Source organism: Prionailurus bengalensis, chromosome C2 (assembly GCF_016509475.1).
Source record: "Prionailurus bengalensis isolate Pbe53 chromosome C2, Fcat_Pben_1.1_paternal_pri, whole genome shotgun sequence".
NCBI lineage: Eukaryota > Metazoa > Chordata > Mammalia > Carnivora > Felidae > Prionailurus > Prionailurus bengalensis.
Window position 1 is genome coordinate 144,479,596 of NC_057350.1, and position 17,952 is coordinate 144,497,547.

The following is a 17,952-nucleotide window of genomic DNA, read 5'->3' on the forward strand; positions in this document are numbered from 1 at the left end:
TAAAAACTTTGAAGATTCTTATACTTACTCACTGTTACTTTGTCCTTATCCCCCAACATAATGTTGTTTGGCGTTAGATCTCTGTGGACAATCCTCTTTTCCTTGTGTAAGTACCGAAGAGCTAAGCACAGCTTGAAGCAGCAAATAAAAAACAAATTTTATTTCCCCAAATACACACGTAACCGCTGATGATTACTACACACATCTCTAAGAAATCAGCTCAGAAATTCGCTGTTGTTTTAAAAAATTAATGAAAATGAAAGTGTACCTGTATAAATATTTTCCATAGTCTTTCTTCAATAAAATGATGCTGTTTTTCCTTCAAAGAACTGAAATGCTCTCCAAGAGGGGCCCCTTCTATCAGCTCCATAACTATATACAACCTATCATCTATGAGAAAGCAAGGGAAATATAACGGAAATTTAAATTCAATATGTTTAGAAAAATGCATATGAATTAGAATCTGAGCTTCCCAGTGTGTATGCAGGGCACGGCACTGAAGGAATTAGAGAGGGGCTAAGATCCACTCAGCCCTGGGGGCGATGGGGGTGAGGGGCTCTCCAGGCAGCTAGAGCCCAGCGACAGTCTCTTCTGGCTATAGGCTACCTCCCAGCATAAGTTTACGCTGGCAAAAATGATCATTTTCGACACACACCAAGATGTGGAATGACTGGGAGGTGCTAAAGAGAACGAGTAAATGATGCCAAGCCCAGGAGCCTTTCCTGAAGAACGTTCCTCTCAGTAGTTTAAAATTTTACCCTTAAATCATGTCAGACATTCAGAAAATTGTATTTTTGAAGCGGACTGTTTGTTGCCTAGCCTCATTGATGTACCTGACAGAATTTCGCACTGGAATCGTGCCACGGTCTTGCAATGACACAGCTGAAAACACAACCCATGATGGAAATTTCTGTGATGCCCCCTCTAGAGCAGAGAGAGAGCTGGACTGCCAGGGGTTTTATCTTAGGGAGACTGGGAACCTCATAACGGTGCTCATCTCCTTACCTTGGGTGCCAAGAAACAAAGTAAATTCTACTTTCTCCTCCAAAACCGATATGAAACTATTAACAATGTAGTGATGTGCGTAATCTGTGATGTTTTGGATACGTATAAAATATGTATGTACACAATATTTACAGAAATGAAATCGCACGATACATGTGCCACCACTTAATACTTTTTCACCCAACAGCCCGACATATCTGTGCACACAGATCCGTGCCTTCTTTCTGCTGCCTTCATAGTATTCCACAACACAGAGGGATCATCGTTTACTCTCCTAAAGGTAGACATTTGTATTGTTTTCCATTCTTCATTATCCCAAGAAGCACTCAGTGTATGTACTCATCTTACCCCTAGCATAACTTTTCCTCTCTTCTATTAATTGACTTTCTTTTTTTATTGAAGTATAATTAACGTACAAGGTTGTATTAGTTCTGAGTGTGCCGTGTCTATACATTACTCGGCGTACTCTGAATTCCCTTCCCCCGTCTCACCCATCCCCCATCCCTTAGCTTCATTTTTAATTTGCTACCTTTTAGTTCCTTTTCTCACAATTCCCTAATCTCTTTGATCATATTTTAGGTATTTTTAAGCCACTTCCAATTCTTTTCGGAAGATGTCAGGTTGTAAAAGTTGTATTTTTTTTTCTAATTTAAGATAAGTTGTGTCACTTCAGTAGTTCAAGTCAGAAGCCAATCTTGACCTCTAATGGGATGTATTTGCTAAATTGTAAGAAATTACTCTAATATCAAGAATTCTTGGGGCGCCTGGGTGGCGCAGTCGGTTAAGCGTCCGACTTCAGCCAGGTCCCGATCTCGCGGTCCGTGAGTTCGAGCCCCGCGTCGGGCTCTGGGCTGATGGCTCAGAGCCTGGAGCCTGTTTCCGATTCTGTGTCTCCCTCTCTCTCTGCCCCTCCCCGTTCATGCTCTGTCTCTCTCTGTCCCAAAAATAAATAAATGTTGAAAAAAAAAATTAAAAAAAAAAAAAGAATTCTATTATCAGGGGGCCAGGATTTACTGGACAGTTTCAGCACTGCGTTCCTTTGACTCATCCAGGGGGAGGGAGATGGACAAAATCATAAAATGCCACAGTACACGATAAGTTTGCATAATAATAGCACTTACAAAGAGGCAATGAGGAAGTCCCAACCACTGCTTTGTACATCCTTCCTCCAAATGATTTACTTTTAAACCTCATATGCGATGCGCATCATCAAGGTTTATCAGTACTTTCATTGTTTCAGTCAAAGGTCCTGCATTGTTTTAAACCTGTGACTGAATTTGGCTTTACCTCAACCTTCCGCACCGATGACCTGCCTGCAGAATCAGTCAGGGATCCATTGCCACCTTGTGGCCATTATCGGAACTTCAAGTAAAAGAAATCTCAAAGACGTAGCCCCTCTGAATTTATTTGGGGGCGTGAAAAATGTCATCTAAGCCAACAAAACAATTTTTCATCTTGTCTTGAATAAGCCATGATTCTTAAGTTCTCTCATTGTTCTTAAGCTTCTTAAGCTTCTCTCATTTTTTTAAACGTTTATTTATTTTTGAGCGAGACAGAGACAGAAACAGAGACAGAGAATCCCAAGCCAGCTCCGCACTGTCAGCGCAGAGATGGATGTGGGGCTGGAACTCATGAACTGTGAGGTGGTGACCCGAGGCCGAGATCTTGACCTAGGCCAAAATCAAGGGTGGGACACTTAACCGACTGAGTCACCCAGAGGCACCCCCTACTTTGCTTCTCACCTGATCCTACTAAGGTTTTGTGTGTGAGAGAGAGAAAATAGCCCAAATAACTGTTTGCTTTGTTCATGCGGTGTCTTCCAGGCAGGAGTCTAAGTCCTTTATAGCTGTATCTTTAGGTCATTGATTATACCACTGTTTCACTGATGAAGAAAGACATGCACAAGGTCTTCCACAAATTGAGAAAATAGTTTAAAAAAAGAAAAGAATTGATTAAGCTTATTTTGTGACATTCTAGTGGAAAAGTATATAATATAGATACTTTTCCTTAATTAGAAATATTATGAAGTGCTCCGGAGGGGCTCAGTCAGTTAAGTGTCTGACTGCAGTTCAGGTCATGATCTTGTGGTTTGTGAGTTCCAGCCCCACATCGGGCTCTGTGCTGACAGCTGGGAGCCTGGAGCCTGCTTTGGACTCTGTGTCTCCTTCTCTCTCTGCCCCTCCCCCACTCAAGCTCTGTCTCTCTCTCTCTGTCTCTCAAAAAAATAAACATAAAATATACATATATATATATACATATATATATGTGTGTGTATACACACACACACACACACACACACACACACATACACCTACACATGTATCATGAAAACTCATACTTACTTTCCAGAAATGTTTTGTAATAGCGTACAACATTGGGATGATAGAGCTAGAAGAAAATAAATAACAAACATTACATTACTTCAATATATAAACTTGTTTTCACAATTTAGTTGGACTTCATATTTAAAAACAACAAGAAAATTACTGTATTTATATTTATCTATAAAATTAAGCATTTTAAGATATCATCTAACTGAGATTTGAGATTTTTGGGATTCTTTTTATTTGCTACCTACAAAACTAATCTGAAAATAGCAATCTCCCATTAGAGCCTTTTATCAAATAAAAAAAACTGATGGTGTTTTATCACCTAATTTAACATTTTAGGTAAATTTTAGAACTCAAAGTAACCTGAAGAATTCATTTAGCTCTCCCCATCCCAACACCACGCACACACTGCATTGAGAAGAAACAGAAATGAAGGAATTTGTGTTGAATATGTATACCATTGTTCCTTACCACTCCTTACCACTTAAATATTTATATATACTGTTTGTTTCTATTTACATTTTGTGTCTTTCTATGCTCTCCAAACTGGTTAGTATGAAACTGAAATAATCTAAGACTTACTAACTCCATTTAAATTATAATAGTTGGCAAGGACACCCTTCTTGGCCAAAATTTGGTCAGGTTTCTCTAAGCCCTCTTCTTGACTAGGCCTCATTCTTGCCCTGCTTTGTTTCATCAAGAATCTTGCCAAGTCAGGTTAGCAAGAATCTCCCCACTCCTGATATCCAATCAAGTTCCTCATCACCCCATCTTTGATAGCTTAGGAAGTTCTTTTGAGTAATTTTCCATCTATCCACCCCCCTCACCTGGCCTGTTGGTTGTAAATACTAGCTATTGCTGTTGTATTTGGAGTTGAGCTCAATCTCTCTCCCCTGCTGCCATAGTTTGACTTCTATCTCAATAGTCTTGAGTGAAGTCTTCCTGGCCACTTTCAAGAAGCTGTCAGTGCAATTTCTCTCTTGTTATTGTAATGTTTATTTATGTATTCTGAGAGAGAAAGTGTGCAGGGGAGGGGCAGAGAGAGAGGGAGAGAAAGAATCCCAAGCAGGCTCCACAGTGTCAGCTCAGAGCCCGATGTGGGGCTTGACCCCACAACAGTGAGATCATGACCCGAGCCAAAATAAAGAGTTGGTTGTTAAACCAACCGAGCCACCCAGATGCCCCTACAATTTCTCTCTGATGTAGGTTTACCTCAGAATATCACATGAAAATTCTGCTTTTTCGAAACTCATTTTCTACAAGTATACTAAAATGTTTATAGTTGCTTTTTTATAATTTAAGTGTCTAGGCAAACTGAAATTTCTTTTATCTCAGAATTGTTGACATTTCATTTCATTTCATTTACAAATGGCTTGCGTTTCTTTTTGGTCTTTCTTCTTGCTTTTTTGAAGGGGAATCTCGTAACTGTCCACCAAACTCCTACCCGCCCAATCCTCCAATGCAATTGAGTTCTAGTGAAACATGGCTTCCCACGAGATTGTATCTCTCAGCCTCTCCTGTAGCCATGAGAGGGACTATCGCTAAGTTCGCACCAAGGGTATGTAAGGGGAAACGTGTGCTCCTGGGTCTGAGTCCTAAACGTTGGGAATGCCCCGACCCTCACGCTCTTCCTCTTCCCTCTTTGGATGTGAATATGCCTGTGGTAGTTTCAACCCTACAGATGAAGACAATGAATGCCCTAGGAGGCAGCAGCACAGTAAGAGAGGAAGAGCCAACATCCCCCAGATGACTGCGTGGAACGGAGAACATTCCCAACCTGGTCCACTCACTCTGGATTGTTACATCAAAGAGAAATAGCCCGTTGCATTGTGAGACCTCTTGTTTAAGCCAATGTATTGTGGAGCCTCTTTCTTACTGCGGCTTAGTCTTAATCTTAAAAAATATACTCTCCTTTTCTAGTTCCATTTCTGTCACTTCTGTCTGCTATCCCCTCTTCCTTTTAGGACTCAGGGTTATTTACTATCCTTTCCATTGGTTCAGTCCTCTGGTAAGAGTGCAACTGTACAATTTTGAGTTATCTCAAAGTCCAAACACGTGCCTCTTAAATGTCCCCGCCCGGACATTTTCTTTTCTTAGGAAATGTGCTAAAACAACATCTGCCTCATCAACTCTCCAGTGGCCAGCAGATTTTAAACAATAAGGGGCCAGGTAAGCAAAAGAGTCATATTCTGGACCCTAGCTCACTGGCCGGGACTGTATCCAGATCGGAGTTCAAATGACGATACTAAATCAGCTTACAGCACAAGCCACGCTCCAGCCTTGTGCTAGAGTGAGAGAGCACACTGCCAAAGATGCAGGTGCCCTCAACACGAGCAAACACTGGCTTCTTAAAATCCAGTCTGTTAATGATAGTATTTACTGTAATTTGTGAACTGGAGAAGAACTACAGATTTCAGTGAATAAAGATCATATATATTTAATGATCTTTAAGTCCCAGCACAGACACTGTACAAATTTAACTCCTGGAGAACACAACGCAGTGAAGCTGGTGGTTCTCCACAGGAGTTATAAATGAACAGTATCCACGATGAATGTATAAATAAGGAAAGCTGAAAAAGAAACCCATGTATTCTTGGATCACAAAATCCAACCTCACTTCTCTTCTGACATGTTTATTCTTTCTCCCCAAACACACCTTCATAATGATAGGTAATTGAGTTGTTACATTATGTCAGAATATTCAACTCATGCCAATAAATAATAACCTATCTTGGAAATCTACTTTTAGATTTAATAAGCTGTATTTGAAGAATGTTAACAGCTTGATTCCACTTGACAAAAGTCAGGGAACTGTTAGTCATATGCTTATGCATGTAACTAAGTAACCAAATATTCTCTACTCTAATGAGAAGGAAACGGATATGCTTGCAATTTAAAAAGAACGATGTTTCATATATGAGGCATTCCCTTGTAAACTCAGTCATTCTGCACCCCAAACCTTGATATAAACTCCAGAAAGTCTTTCTGTGGTTCAATGTCAAGCCTCAGGAAAAAAATCTAACTAAAATGTTACCACTTCAATGCCAATTATTTTAAACAGAACCAGTTCTTAAATAGCATGGACAAGAATAGCACAAGAACTCTACTGATGACATTTAGGTAAGGTACATATCTTCATAAACAAGAAAAGCACTTACCTGCTCTTTAATTATGGTTAATTCAGAAACAATATTCTTTACACTGCTGTCTCGATCTTTTTTATCCTTTCCAAATGCTGGGTTATGTAAATTGACCTCTTTCATTGCCAAAAGATTTTGACCACTACGCTTTCTAACCTAAAATAAGACCAAAAAATAAAATAAAATAAAATAAAATAAAATAAAATAAAATAAAATAAAATAAAATAAAATAAAAATAATAATAAAGTGGGGGTACAAAGAGGGGGAAAAGAGATAGATTAATAAGTCACATGATTCAACCAAGGAATCTAAATAATCTAAATAAGCAACAGAACTTTTACAATTTTATTTGTATGTACCCTAAACTCAGTTCAAAAAACTGGTTCTCTCCTGGGCAGTCTGCACCATTCAGTAGGATTTTACCGGGAACCTATCGAAAACTCTGGTGTGAATTTAGAGAAAGTGTCATGCACTAGGACAAGCCATTTTTACTATTTTTTGGTGAGACATTAATAATGGCTCTTGTCTTCAAAGACCAGTGGCCAATTTCTAGAGCTGAGAGCTGTACTGAGATAACATCAGTACAGCTATCTGATGGGCAAAAATCTAATTTGCATATCTATTTTCCAATAATGAGGGCGCCAATCCGGTTGCATGGGTGTGTGCAAGTGGGATATCTGGTTTGCTTGGGAAGGTCAGAGAAGTGTTCTCCAAGGGCAACGTCACCTTGTAAACACAGCCGAAAGCCCCACTTCCAAGATGATCCAGAACTGCATAGTTGCCTATGTATTTCAAAGGAGCTTTATTCTGATTAATGCTTTCAATATTTTCAGCAATTTGCTTCAGTTCATCATCCTAACCAAAAAAAAAAAAAACAAAACAAAAAACAAAACAAGGAAATGGGCACTGTGATAATTTGCATCCTGCCCACACAGCAGCCTGCCCAAGTATTTGAAACTCAGGACTTACCACTAACAAATTCAACTTGGATACCAATTCTTCATAAGCGCTGATATCACGAACATAATGTCCTATATCGATGAAGATCTCAAACAGGTCGGTGGGAAAAAGCCTACAGGGAAAATGCACACACATACACTTCATGTAGGTCTTGGTAACTGTTCCTCATTCCTTCCCTTTGGGAGCTAACCCATTCACAGATTCATTACATTAAGCAAATTTAACTTCCTTAGGATATCAACAAAGCGGGGGCAAATAGTACTCACCAGCGTATCTCACAAAAATGAACTAGAACTACAGTTCTTAAGGGATAAGGAAAAGCCACCAGAGAGGAAAGTTTCTAGAGATACAACACTGTGCTTACAATTGACAATACTGGGCTGTACACTTGAAAATTTGTTAAGAGAGCAGATCTCACATTATGATACAGGTTATACAAAGACCTTATTTGTGAGATATTTAGGGGTGCAGGCATTAAACATTTGGGGAAGGAATGTTTATGGGGTGTTTATGGAGTACTGAACACTTACATAAATGCCATTTGATTCAGTCCTCATGTTAACCCTAGGAGGTAAATACTAACCCCATTGTTAAATGTTTCATGAAAATAAAATAAAAATACAGGTAAATGAAAAAAAAAAAATGGAGAGATTTATGCATCCTTTCCAACGTACTGGTTTCAAGGGCTTAGTAAAATCTTTTAAGTCCACAAAAATGAAGGGTTTAGGGCCTTGAAATAAAAGGTTATAATAATTTTACTCACTTTTCTTCCCTCAAATTCAAGGATCATTTGTAAATAAAGTAACAACATAAAATGTTCCAACGCTTCTGAACAAAAGGCATTATATTAACGTAAGCTCTTATTTCTGTTCTGCCGTTTAACAATAGAATCCTAGTAAGAACTTGGGCCTATGATTTTGGCCAGCCTGCCCGATACAAATGCCAGGCAGACCACACATGTAGGTGACTGTTTTCTTCCCAAGGGGGTGATGTTTCTGTCACGCTCACCAGCACAGCCTCGTGAGCCAAGAAAACCCAGCCCTTTCCCCTTCAAATGAGCACCTACCCTATGAAAGACATCCAGACAAATACTTTTTCTATGGATTAAGAGCAAAGGATTAGACCAACTTTGGCATTTCTGAACGCATAAGAACAGGCATATATTTTGATGTCATCCATTTAAAACATTAACTCAACAAGATACCAGCAAATCGAATGCAACAGCATATCAAAAGAATTATTCACCATGATCAAGTGGGATTCGTTCCTGGGCTGCGGGGCTGGTTCAACATTCGCAAATCAATCAATGTGATACATCACATTAATAAAAGAAAAGATAAGAACCATATGGTCCTGTCAACCGATACAAAAAAAGCATTTGAAAATTCAGCATCCTTTTTAAATAAAAACCCTCAAGAAAGCCGGGATAGAAGGAACATATTTAAACATCATAAAAGCCATTTATGAAAAGCCCACAGATAATATCATCCTCAATGGGGAAAAACTGAGAGCTTTTCCCCTGAGATCAGGAATACTACAGGGATGTCCACGCTCACCACTGTTGTTTAACATAGTGTTGGAAGTTCTAGCATCAGAAATCAGACAACAAAAGGAAATCAAAGGCATCAAAATTGGCAAAGATGAAGTCAAGCTTTCACTTTTTGCAGATGACATGATATCATACATGGAAAACCTGACAGACTCCACCAAAAGTCTGCTAGAACTGATACATAATTCAGCAAAGTTGCAGGATACAAAATCAATGTACAGAAATCGGTTGCATTCTTATACACTGATAATGAAGCAACAGAGACAAATAAACAAACTTATCCCATTCATAACTGCACCAAGAATCCTAAAATACCTAGGAATAAACCTAACCAAAGATGTAAAAGATCTGTATGCTGAAAACTATAGAAAGGAAATTGAAGAAGACACAAAGAAATGGAAAAACATTCCATGCTCATGGGTTGGAAGAATAAATATTGTTAAAATGTCAATACTACCCAAAGCAATCTACACAATCAATGCAATCCCAATCAAAATTGCGCCAGCATTCTTCTCGAAGCTAGAACAAGTAATCCTAAAATTTGTATGGAACCACAAAAGACTCTGAATAGCCAAAGTAATATTGAAGGAGAAGACCAAAGTGGGAGGCATCACAATCCCAGACTTTAGCCTCTACTACAAAGCTGTCATCATCAAGACAGCATGGTATTGGCACAAAAACAGACACACAGACCAATGGAATAGAATAGAAAACCCAGAACTAGACCCACAAACGTATGGCCAACTAATCTTTGACAAAGCAGGAAAGAATATCCAATGGAAAAAAGACAGTCTCTTTAACAAATGGTGCTGGGAGAACTGGACGGCAACATGCAGAAGAATGAAACTAGACCACTTTCTCACACCATTCACAAAAATAAACTTAAAATGGATAAAGGACCTGAATGTGAGACAGGAAACCATCAAAACCCTAGAGGAGAAAGCAGGAAAAGACCTCTCTGACCTCAGCCGCAGCAGTTTCTTACTTGACACATCTCCAAAGGCAAGGGAATTAAAAGCAAAAATGAACTATTGGGACCTCATGAAGATAAAAAGCTTCTGCACTGCAAAGGAAACAATCAACAAAACTAAAAAGCAACTGACAGAATGGGAAAAGATATTTCCAAATGACGTATCAGATAAAGGGCTAATATCCAAAATCTATAAAGAACTCACCAAACTCCACACCCGAAAAACAAATAATCCAGTGAAGAAATGGCCAGAAAACATGAATAGACACTTCTCTAAAGAAGATATCCAGATGGCCAACAGGCACATGAAAAGATGCTCAACGTCGCTTCTCATCAGGGAAATACAAATCAAAACCACACTTAGATATCACCTCACGCCAGTCAGAGTGGCCAAAATGAACAAATCAGGAGACTATAGATGCTGGAGAGGATGTGGAGAAACGGGAACCCTCTCGCACTGTTGGTGGGAATACAAACTGGTGCAGCCGCTCTGGAAAACAGTGTAGAGGTTCCTCAAAAAATTAAAAATAGATGTACCCTATGACCCAGCAATAGCACTGCTAGGAATCTACCCAAGGGATATAGGAGTGCTGATACATAGGGGCGCTTGTACCCCAATGTTTATAGCAGCGCTTTCATCAATAGCCAAATTATGGAAAGAGCCTAAATGTCCATCAACTGATGAATGGATTAAGAAATTGTGGTTTATATACACAATGGAATACTACTTGGCAATGAGAAAGAATGAAATATGGCCTTTTGTAGCAACGTGGATGGAACTGAAGAGTGTTATGCTAAGTGAAATAAGTCATACAGAGAAAGACAGATACCATATGTTTTCACTCCTATGTGGATCCTGAGAAACTTAACAGAAGACCATGGAGGAGGGGAAGGAAAAAAAAAAAAAAAAGAGTTTAAAGAGGGAGGGAGCCAAAACATAAGAGACTCTTAAAAACTGAGAACAAACTGAGGGTTGATGGGGGGTGGGAGGGAGGGGAAAGTGGGTGATGGGCATTGAGGAGGGCACCTGTTGGGATGAGCACTGGGTGTTGTATGGAAACCAATTTGACAATAATTTTCATATTAAAAAATAATAGAATAAAATGTTAATGCCCCAAAAAAAAGAAAAAAGGAAAAGTAAAACCCATAGCAGTCACAGTAATTAAGAAAAGTTGGATTGATAGAGTGATTGATTCCTTCTCTTTCTTCCGCATTTACTTCACTTTCAGTGTTAAGATATCACTAGGGTAATTCTGTGTTATCTGTGGATTCTAGAAAATCTGAAAACACATGTTCTACGTACTGACTCATTCCTCTCTTACTGTTTGCATCTAAATCAGGTGTGTGCAAACAGGTCAATCTCATGACCGCTGATCACTTAAATTTCTCTAAGCTCATACCTTTTAAAGAGTGGTCTGTTTCTTTCCATACTGAATAGAAACCTCAATGCTCTGAACGCGTAACACTGGAAAATAAAAGGATATGGGATTCTTAAATGGTAGCTCGACAAATGAAAACATTTCCAGGATAACATTATCATGAACTAAACATTACAGTGGCTTTACTGTGAGTGAGTGGCTGGCCTACATGGAAGCCAAAGCTTAGGACTGAAAATGAAATCCATCAATACCTGGGGTAAGTCTCATGCTTTAAGAAAGCATTTATGGTGTAGAACGCTATGACGCTGGCCTTGTTTCACTCAGGACTTGTCATTAATTCCTTTCTAGAAAGTACAAAATGAACAGAGACCAGAAATAAAATTCCTACTCTGAGAAAACCAAACATCCAAAGATTTTCAGGAGCTCAAGGTTTATTTTGTTTCTAGCCTGCTATGTATGCCTCGATATTTATATGGCTTCTATGAGAAAATAAACACTCGAAATGATGACATATAAAAATAGCCACAGGCACACTGGACTCAAACTTGACAAATTGGTCTCTTGAGTAAAGAGTCTTAAGCGTTCCCCAAATAGAACAATCTACAGTAACTCCCGAGAACACTCAGAAAGAGGCCTGTGAGACTTTACCAAAGAAAAATAAATGTCTAAATGTCTGACAGTGTGCAATGCCAAGAAAAAAACCAGAGAGCCCCCGGCCTGCAGTTGGGCCTGTATAATAGGCCACCACTGGGGTGATCGAGGTCTGCTGAACTCGAACGTGGAATCCTTCATAAAATTAGTGGTCTGAATACAGAAGGGTGACAAATAAACTTGCCCAGAGAAGCCAGGCAGACAACACAATGATGTTAAAGAGCCTGGTGGAGGGCAGTGGAGGCAGTGAGAAAGGAGGACACAAATGTTCCTCAAAAACCATTTCAATTTGAAGTTTTAAAAACCCTCTCCTGGCTTAACAAAATGCATCTGCACGATGGGTTTGATTTAATCTGCTGTCCAACGTCACGTCCACACGCCTGTGGTCCACCAAGGAAATTAAGTCCCGCTCCTGTCCGTCGTCACGGGTAGCTCTCTTCTGCCTGCCAGCCCACAGATACCACCAAGAATTCTCTGCTAATCTTGACTGTCATTCTGGGTGGGAGCTCTTCAGTCAGAATGGAGGCAAACGTGGTGTCTTATGTCCTTTTCTAAACGGCATGGGGGGAATACGAGCTCCAAGTACTGCAAAGGCTTACTTTAAACCGGATTTTATCTTTCCGGTGCCTTCGGGGACACTGTCCCCTGACGCACACAGGACCCTGCAGTAACGTGCCCCCTTCTTACCCGCACGCGAGGCCTCATGCCCCTCCCCTGACCACGCACCCCAGCCCCACCCAGCAGCCTAAGCACACTCTAAGCTGCCAGGCCCTCGCACTTTGCACATGGTGTTCCCTCTGTGCAGAATGCCTTTCCACCCTGTAGCAGATGCCATGGCTGCCCCACTCATATCTCCTTATTGACTTAGCAAGTCTCTTCTCATCCACCAAGATCCATTTCACAGGCCTTCCTTTGTGAAGGTGAAGTGCTACTGACTGTGGTCCATGCTTAAAGATGGAATATCGATTTCCTCTTACAATTTTCCGACATGTAAGCCAGTATTCCATGTTTTGAAAAAATAGAACTTACTGATGAGCAAAGAAATACATAAATAAAATCACCTAATTCACCTCCCACCCCAGAGAAACTACTGTAAAGCCTTTTATATTGTTTTCACAGCATTTGTTTTCACGCCAGCCTCCCTCACCAGATATTTTTCCCTCACGGTCAGTACAGAGACCAGTGCTAAAAATTACAGATTGTACTATTAAAGTTTCCCCAGATTTCAGTAACTTGATATTAAAGAACAATGGACATGCTTATTACCTGTAACAGATTAGTTTTTGCTGCATTCTTTTGTTTGTTTGGTAAAATTAACTTTGCTATTGTATATATACCATTTTCCTGGAAGAATAAAAGGGCCATGTTATCAGTGACAGTGACAATGCCATAAAGAAACACAAGCACAAAGAAGCAACTAAACAATCTCAAAAATTAATATTAGAGAAGAAATATTAGTATAATTTTGGAACTTTGTGTAAACTTATAGGGGAATATTAAATATGTCAACGTAGCACCAAACACTGGAGCCACAATCTTAAAATTTCAGCTGTCTTTAAAGTCATAAATAATAAAGCATGTCAATCTAAAGTAATTTAAATACTTCATTTTTTAATGTTTATTTATTTATTTTGAGAGAGAGAGGGATAGAGAGTGAGCAAGGGAGAGGCAGAGAAAGGGAGAGAGAGCATCCCAAGCAGGGTCCACACTGTTAGCATAGAGCCCAACACAGGGTTCAGTCCCATGAACCACGAGATCATGACCTGAGCCAAAACCAAGAGTTGGACGCTTAACCAACTGAGCCATCCAGGCTCCCCTTAAATATTTTAAAAACAAAGAATAGGGGATAAAAATATGGCACACAGTAAAGGGATACAAATATCTTTATACTTTGCATTTTAAATATCTGATTATGAAATACAATTTCTCCCTTTATAGTTTGGTAGTTAAACAATACACATAGATAAATCATTGTAGAAAAGAAAATGGAAAAAATAAAAGAAACAAGAGTAATAGATTTAAAAAACAAAGGTTATGCATGAAAAGCCTAAAGTATAGAAAGTGATCTTTCTATACTCTAATGCAAATATACACATGGCAGAATGAACAAAAAGTGCTAACTTACTGCTACCTTTCGATTATCTATTAAATATTTAATTTACTGAACTCTGTTATATGGGGGCACTTACATTATAACTGTGAAGAGCTCTACCTGCCTTAATGCATTTGGTCTTTATAGCTATTCTGTGAATTTGTCTATAATTTCCCTGCTTTATATATGACAAAACCAACTATTAGGGAGGCTGAGTCATTTTTTTTCCAGTGGCCAAGCCACCGGGTAACGATATTAGGAACTGAACCTCAATGTGACCAAGTCCATATGCCCTGCTCCCCCGCGGCCTCCTGGTTTGCTGAGTTTCCCCTCGGGACTCTGAGCATCGGTGATCTGATCTCTTACTACCTCTCATGTATTTTGAAGATGAAGTCGGGTAGTATATACTACTGTATATGTAGTGGACTGATTAATGAATCAAGCTTTGTGAAACTGGTTTCTGGGCAATAAACATTTTGTTGGCGTGTGTTTCAGTCACCTCTAGCTGAACAACCTGATGTACTCTTAGTTCAAGTGACCACCATCCTCAACTCATAGCATCCTATATACCCAGAATTAAAGCGGTTTAAAATAGCTTTTTTTTTTTTAATTTTTCTTTAATGTTTATTTATTTTTGAGACAGAGAGAGACAGAGCATGAACGGGGGAGGGTCAGAGAGAGGGAGACACAGAATCCGAAACAGGCTCCAGGCTCCGAGCTGTCAGCACAGAGCCCCACACGGGGCTCGAACTCACGGACCGTGAGATCATGACCTGAGCCGAAGTCGGACGCTTAACCAACCGAGCCACCCAGGCGCCCCTAAAATAGTTTTTAAAAAAAAGATAAAGAAAATGAAAAAGATCGCACACAACGTAGGGAATAAGCATGAGAGATGAAACACAGAGCAGTTCTTTCAAACCCAAGTGAGTTAAAGGAGGAAGGATAAGAATATAAAGTGGAATTTTCGGGGCGCCTGGCTGGCTCCGTCGGCGGAGCGTGGGCCTTGATCTCAGGGTTGTGAGTTTGAGCCCCACGATGGGTGTGGAGATGACTTAAAAACAAAATCTTAAAAAAGAAATAATAAATAAAAAATTAAAAGGAATATAAAATGGCGTTCTGGAACTTAAATAAGACATATCAAAATACTTGAAAACCACAGCATGGGATCCCAAAAGCTGTGTTCTGGGGATACAGAGTTTGCCCTGAGGTGTGGTCCGCGAGTGGTGCCGGGTGGGGCCTGCAGCCGGACCCTGGAGAGCAGCGTTCTCACCTGGACCACCTGATGGGCGTTGGTGTCGTTCAGCACCAGCTCGGTGAGGGCAGCACAGCAGGCTGGAAGGAAAACCACCAAATGATCGCGTCCATCCTCACTGACTGCACCGGACACTGTTACTTCGATATTCTACCGCCGCGGGGAATTCTGTTAGCGGACTCACTCCTCAGAAAACAGTACCTTTCCCTCAGGCACAGCCCTGGGGGAAGGGCAGCTGACTTTCAGCGGTGCCTAACTCTGCTCTCCATGTAATTCATGTGCATGTACACGCCACAGTCGCCTTTTACTGAGCACTTACTGTGTACCAGGAGGCGGCTCCATTATGATCCCCAGTGCCCAGCGTGTGCCTGGCACATAGCAGGTGCTCAATAAATACCTCTGCAATGGTTGACTAAATGAGAACTTTAAATACATTATCCAAATTAACCCTTATAATCCGAGTATGTACTATGATTACCGTTTTGATTGATGAGAAAACAGAGGCTCACAAAGATTGACAGACCAGGCCACAGAACTCGGTAAGTGCCAGGGGCCAGAAGTCCAAGTGCGGTGTGTCAGATGTTAAATCCCACGCCCTGAGCACTACCCCTCCCGCCTCCTTACAGCCACCATGGCAGCCTTCCGAGACGTTCTGTACTGAACTGCTTCTCGTCTACCAAAAATATGCTGACCCTACAGCACCATTTATGCGACCCTCGTGCTAGCCCTGCACTGGGCGACAGGCATTCTGTATATCCTCGTATCATTCTACGATAACCCTCTAACACTGATATCATGGTGACCGCCACTCTTTCACATGAGCAAAACTGAAGTCTGCAGAGGTGAAGGCACTTGTCCAAGGCCACGTGGCCATCAAAGTGGGTCGAGCAAAAACTCAGACCCTACTTCTAAGCACTTATGTTTTTAACTTTAAAAATTTTTCCCTTTTATTGGAGAATAAAACAAGCTGTATGAAGTAGCTATATCTTAAGTGTACAGTCTCGTGAGATACTGCATATCTACATGCCCTGTAACTACTGCCACTATGATGAATAAATACGATAGGATACCTCCAGCTCCCAAGGGCCCCCCGTGCCCCTTCCCAGGTAATAATCTGCCTACCACCAAACATGGGGGTAACTGCCCCTCTGACCTCTAGCACCATGGGTCTCATCCACTTTTTGAGAGAGGCCTAGAAATCCCAGGAACTCTGATGGCAGCTCGATTACATTTCCTGGGGAGACTTCAAACAGGAAACCCCCAGCAAGTGCCCTTATACTGAGATGGAGGCCTTCAGAATAAGCAGAAACGGCAATTCGAGGAGCAGATCCTATTTCCCTGACTTCACATGCCTGCGGAGAAACATCCCCAGTCCTCAGGAGGAAATACTAGGGAGCATAGAACACCTGCCTTTCTCCTACCCCCTCTCGTCCTCCCCACGACACATCTGTTCTCCTCTTGGGACCTGCCTGCCCTCCTGCTGACCCACCAGTGCCTCTCTGCTCCCCTCCTTAGCCACCTCAAGGCACCCAGCTTGATCAGCAGCACCGAAGCCCCACTTGTCGCAAAGGCCAGGTGCCCTTGTGTGAACCTCGTTCGGGGCTGTGCCAAACTGCCAAAAGTGTGCGCACACATTCTTGCTTCTGCTTTTGTGTGGCGAGAGAGGCTCTGTCCTCTCTTTAGGAGCTCACGTGGAATACGGAAGGCATTCCCTTGCCCCCAGGGAACAAGTATGTGCATTGTACGGTCTCCCTTAAGGAGGGTGCTCTGAGATCTAGAAAGTATAGGAACCATGATTCTGGCCACATAGCAAGCTGAATTCTCTACTCCAGCTTTACCGATAATAAAGCTAATATTCTGCTCTCTTTATAACTGACTTCTATGCTGACTTCTCAATGTGTTCAGAATGTGGAAGGGAGAGAAAAGTTTGTGGCATCACTAACCTGCAAGCCCAACACAAGTACCAGGAAGTTTCAGACTTCTACATGGATTGTGCCTAATTAATATTATCACACTAATTTTATAACAGAATAATAAAACAATATGCTAACCAGTATCAAGTAGTATAAGATAATAGTATTATATAAGTACCTGCTTGAAGAGAAAAAGTATTTTCTTGTATTTCCCGAGGGCTTAGGTCTTCTGACAAATGAAGCTGCTGGATCCTGCCTGCCGCATTTGCACTCGACAGGCTGCCGATGGAAGAACGATCAGAAACAAAATTTCTGTCTCTGGAAACGAAAAGTTAATGCACAATTTATCAATTTTCCTTCATGGTCAGTGCTTTGTGGGTCCCGTTTAAGAAATGTTTGCCTCTCCCAGGTAGTGAAGTTTTCTCCTGTGTTATCTTTATTGTTTCACCTTCTAATCTACCTAGAATGGATTTCTGAGTGTGGTGTGAGGTAAGGGTTCTTTTCTCTTCCTTCCTTCCCCTTTTTCTTTCTTCATTTCCTTCCTTCCTTCCTTCCTTCCTTCCTTCCTTCCTTCCTTCCTTCCCTCCCTCCTTCCTTCCCTCCCTCCCTCCTTCCTTCCCTCCCTCCCTCCTTCCTCCCTCCCTCCTTCCTTCCTCCCTCCCTCCTTCCTTCCTTCTTTCCTTCCTTCCTTCCTTCCTTCCTCCATTCCTT

At 40.9% G+C, this 17,952-nt stretch overlaps 1 protein-coding gene across 6 annotated transcripts in view; it reads right to left on the bottom strand.

Moving 5' to 3' along the window:
* Nucleotides 1–17,952, bottom strand: part of NEK10 (NIMA related kinase 10) — a 231,100-nt gene that overhangs the window by 159,725 nt on the left and 53,423 nt on the right. For 5 of the 6 annotated variants that reach the window (XM_043595555.1, XM_043595558.1, XM_043595556.1 and 2 more), the window contains 10 exons: nt 17,420–17,559; nt 15,347–15,408; nt 13,251–13,328; nt 11,355–11,419; nt 7,445–7,547; nt 7,202–7,330; nt 6,494–6,631; nt 3,348–3,393; nt 269–390; nt 29–131 (listed from right to left, as the gene is read on the bottom strand). In XM_043595555.1, coding sequence (XP_043451490.1) covers nt 29–131; nt 269–390; nt 3,348–3,393; nt 6,494–6,631; nt 7,202–7,330; nt 7,445–7,547; nt 11,355–11,419; nt 13,251–13,328; nt 15,347–15,408; nt 17,420–17,559 — 986 coding nt within the window. The remainder of the gene's footprint in view (nt 1–28; nt 132–268; nt 391–3,347; nt 3,394–6,493; nt 6,632–7,201; nt 7,331–7,444; nt 7,548–11,354; nt 11,420–13,250; nt 13,329–15,346; nt 15,409–17,419; nt 17,560–17,952) is intronic. The other variant, XM_043595557.1, reaches the window with a different exon arrangement.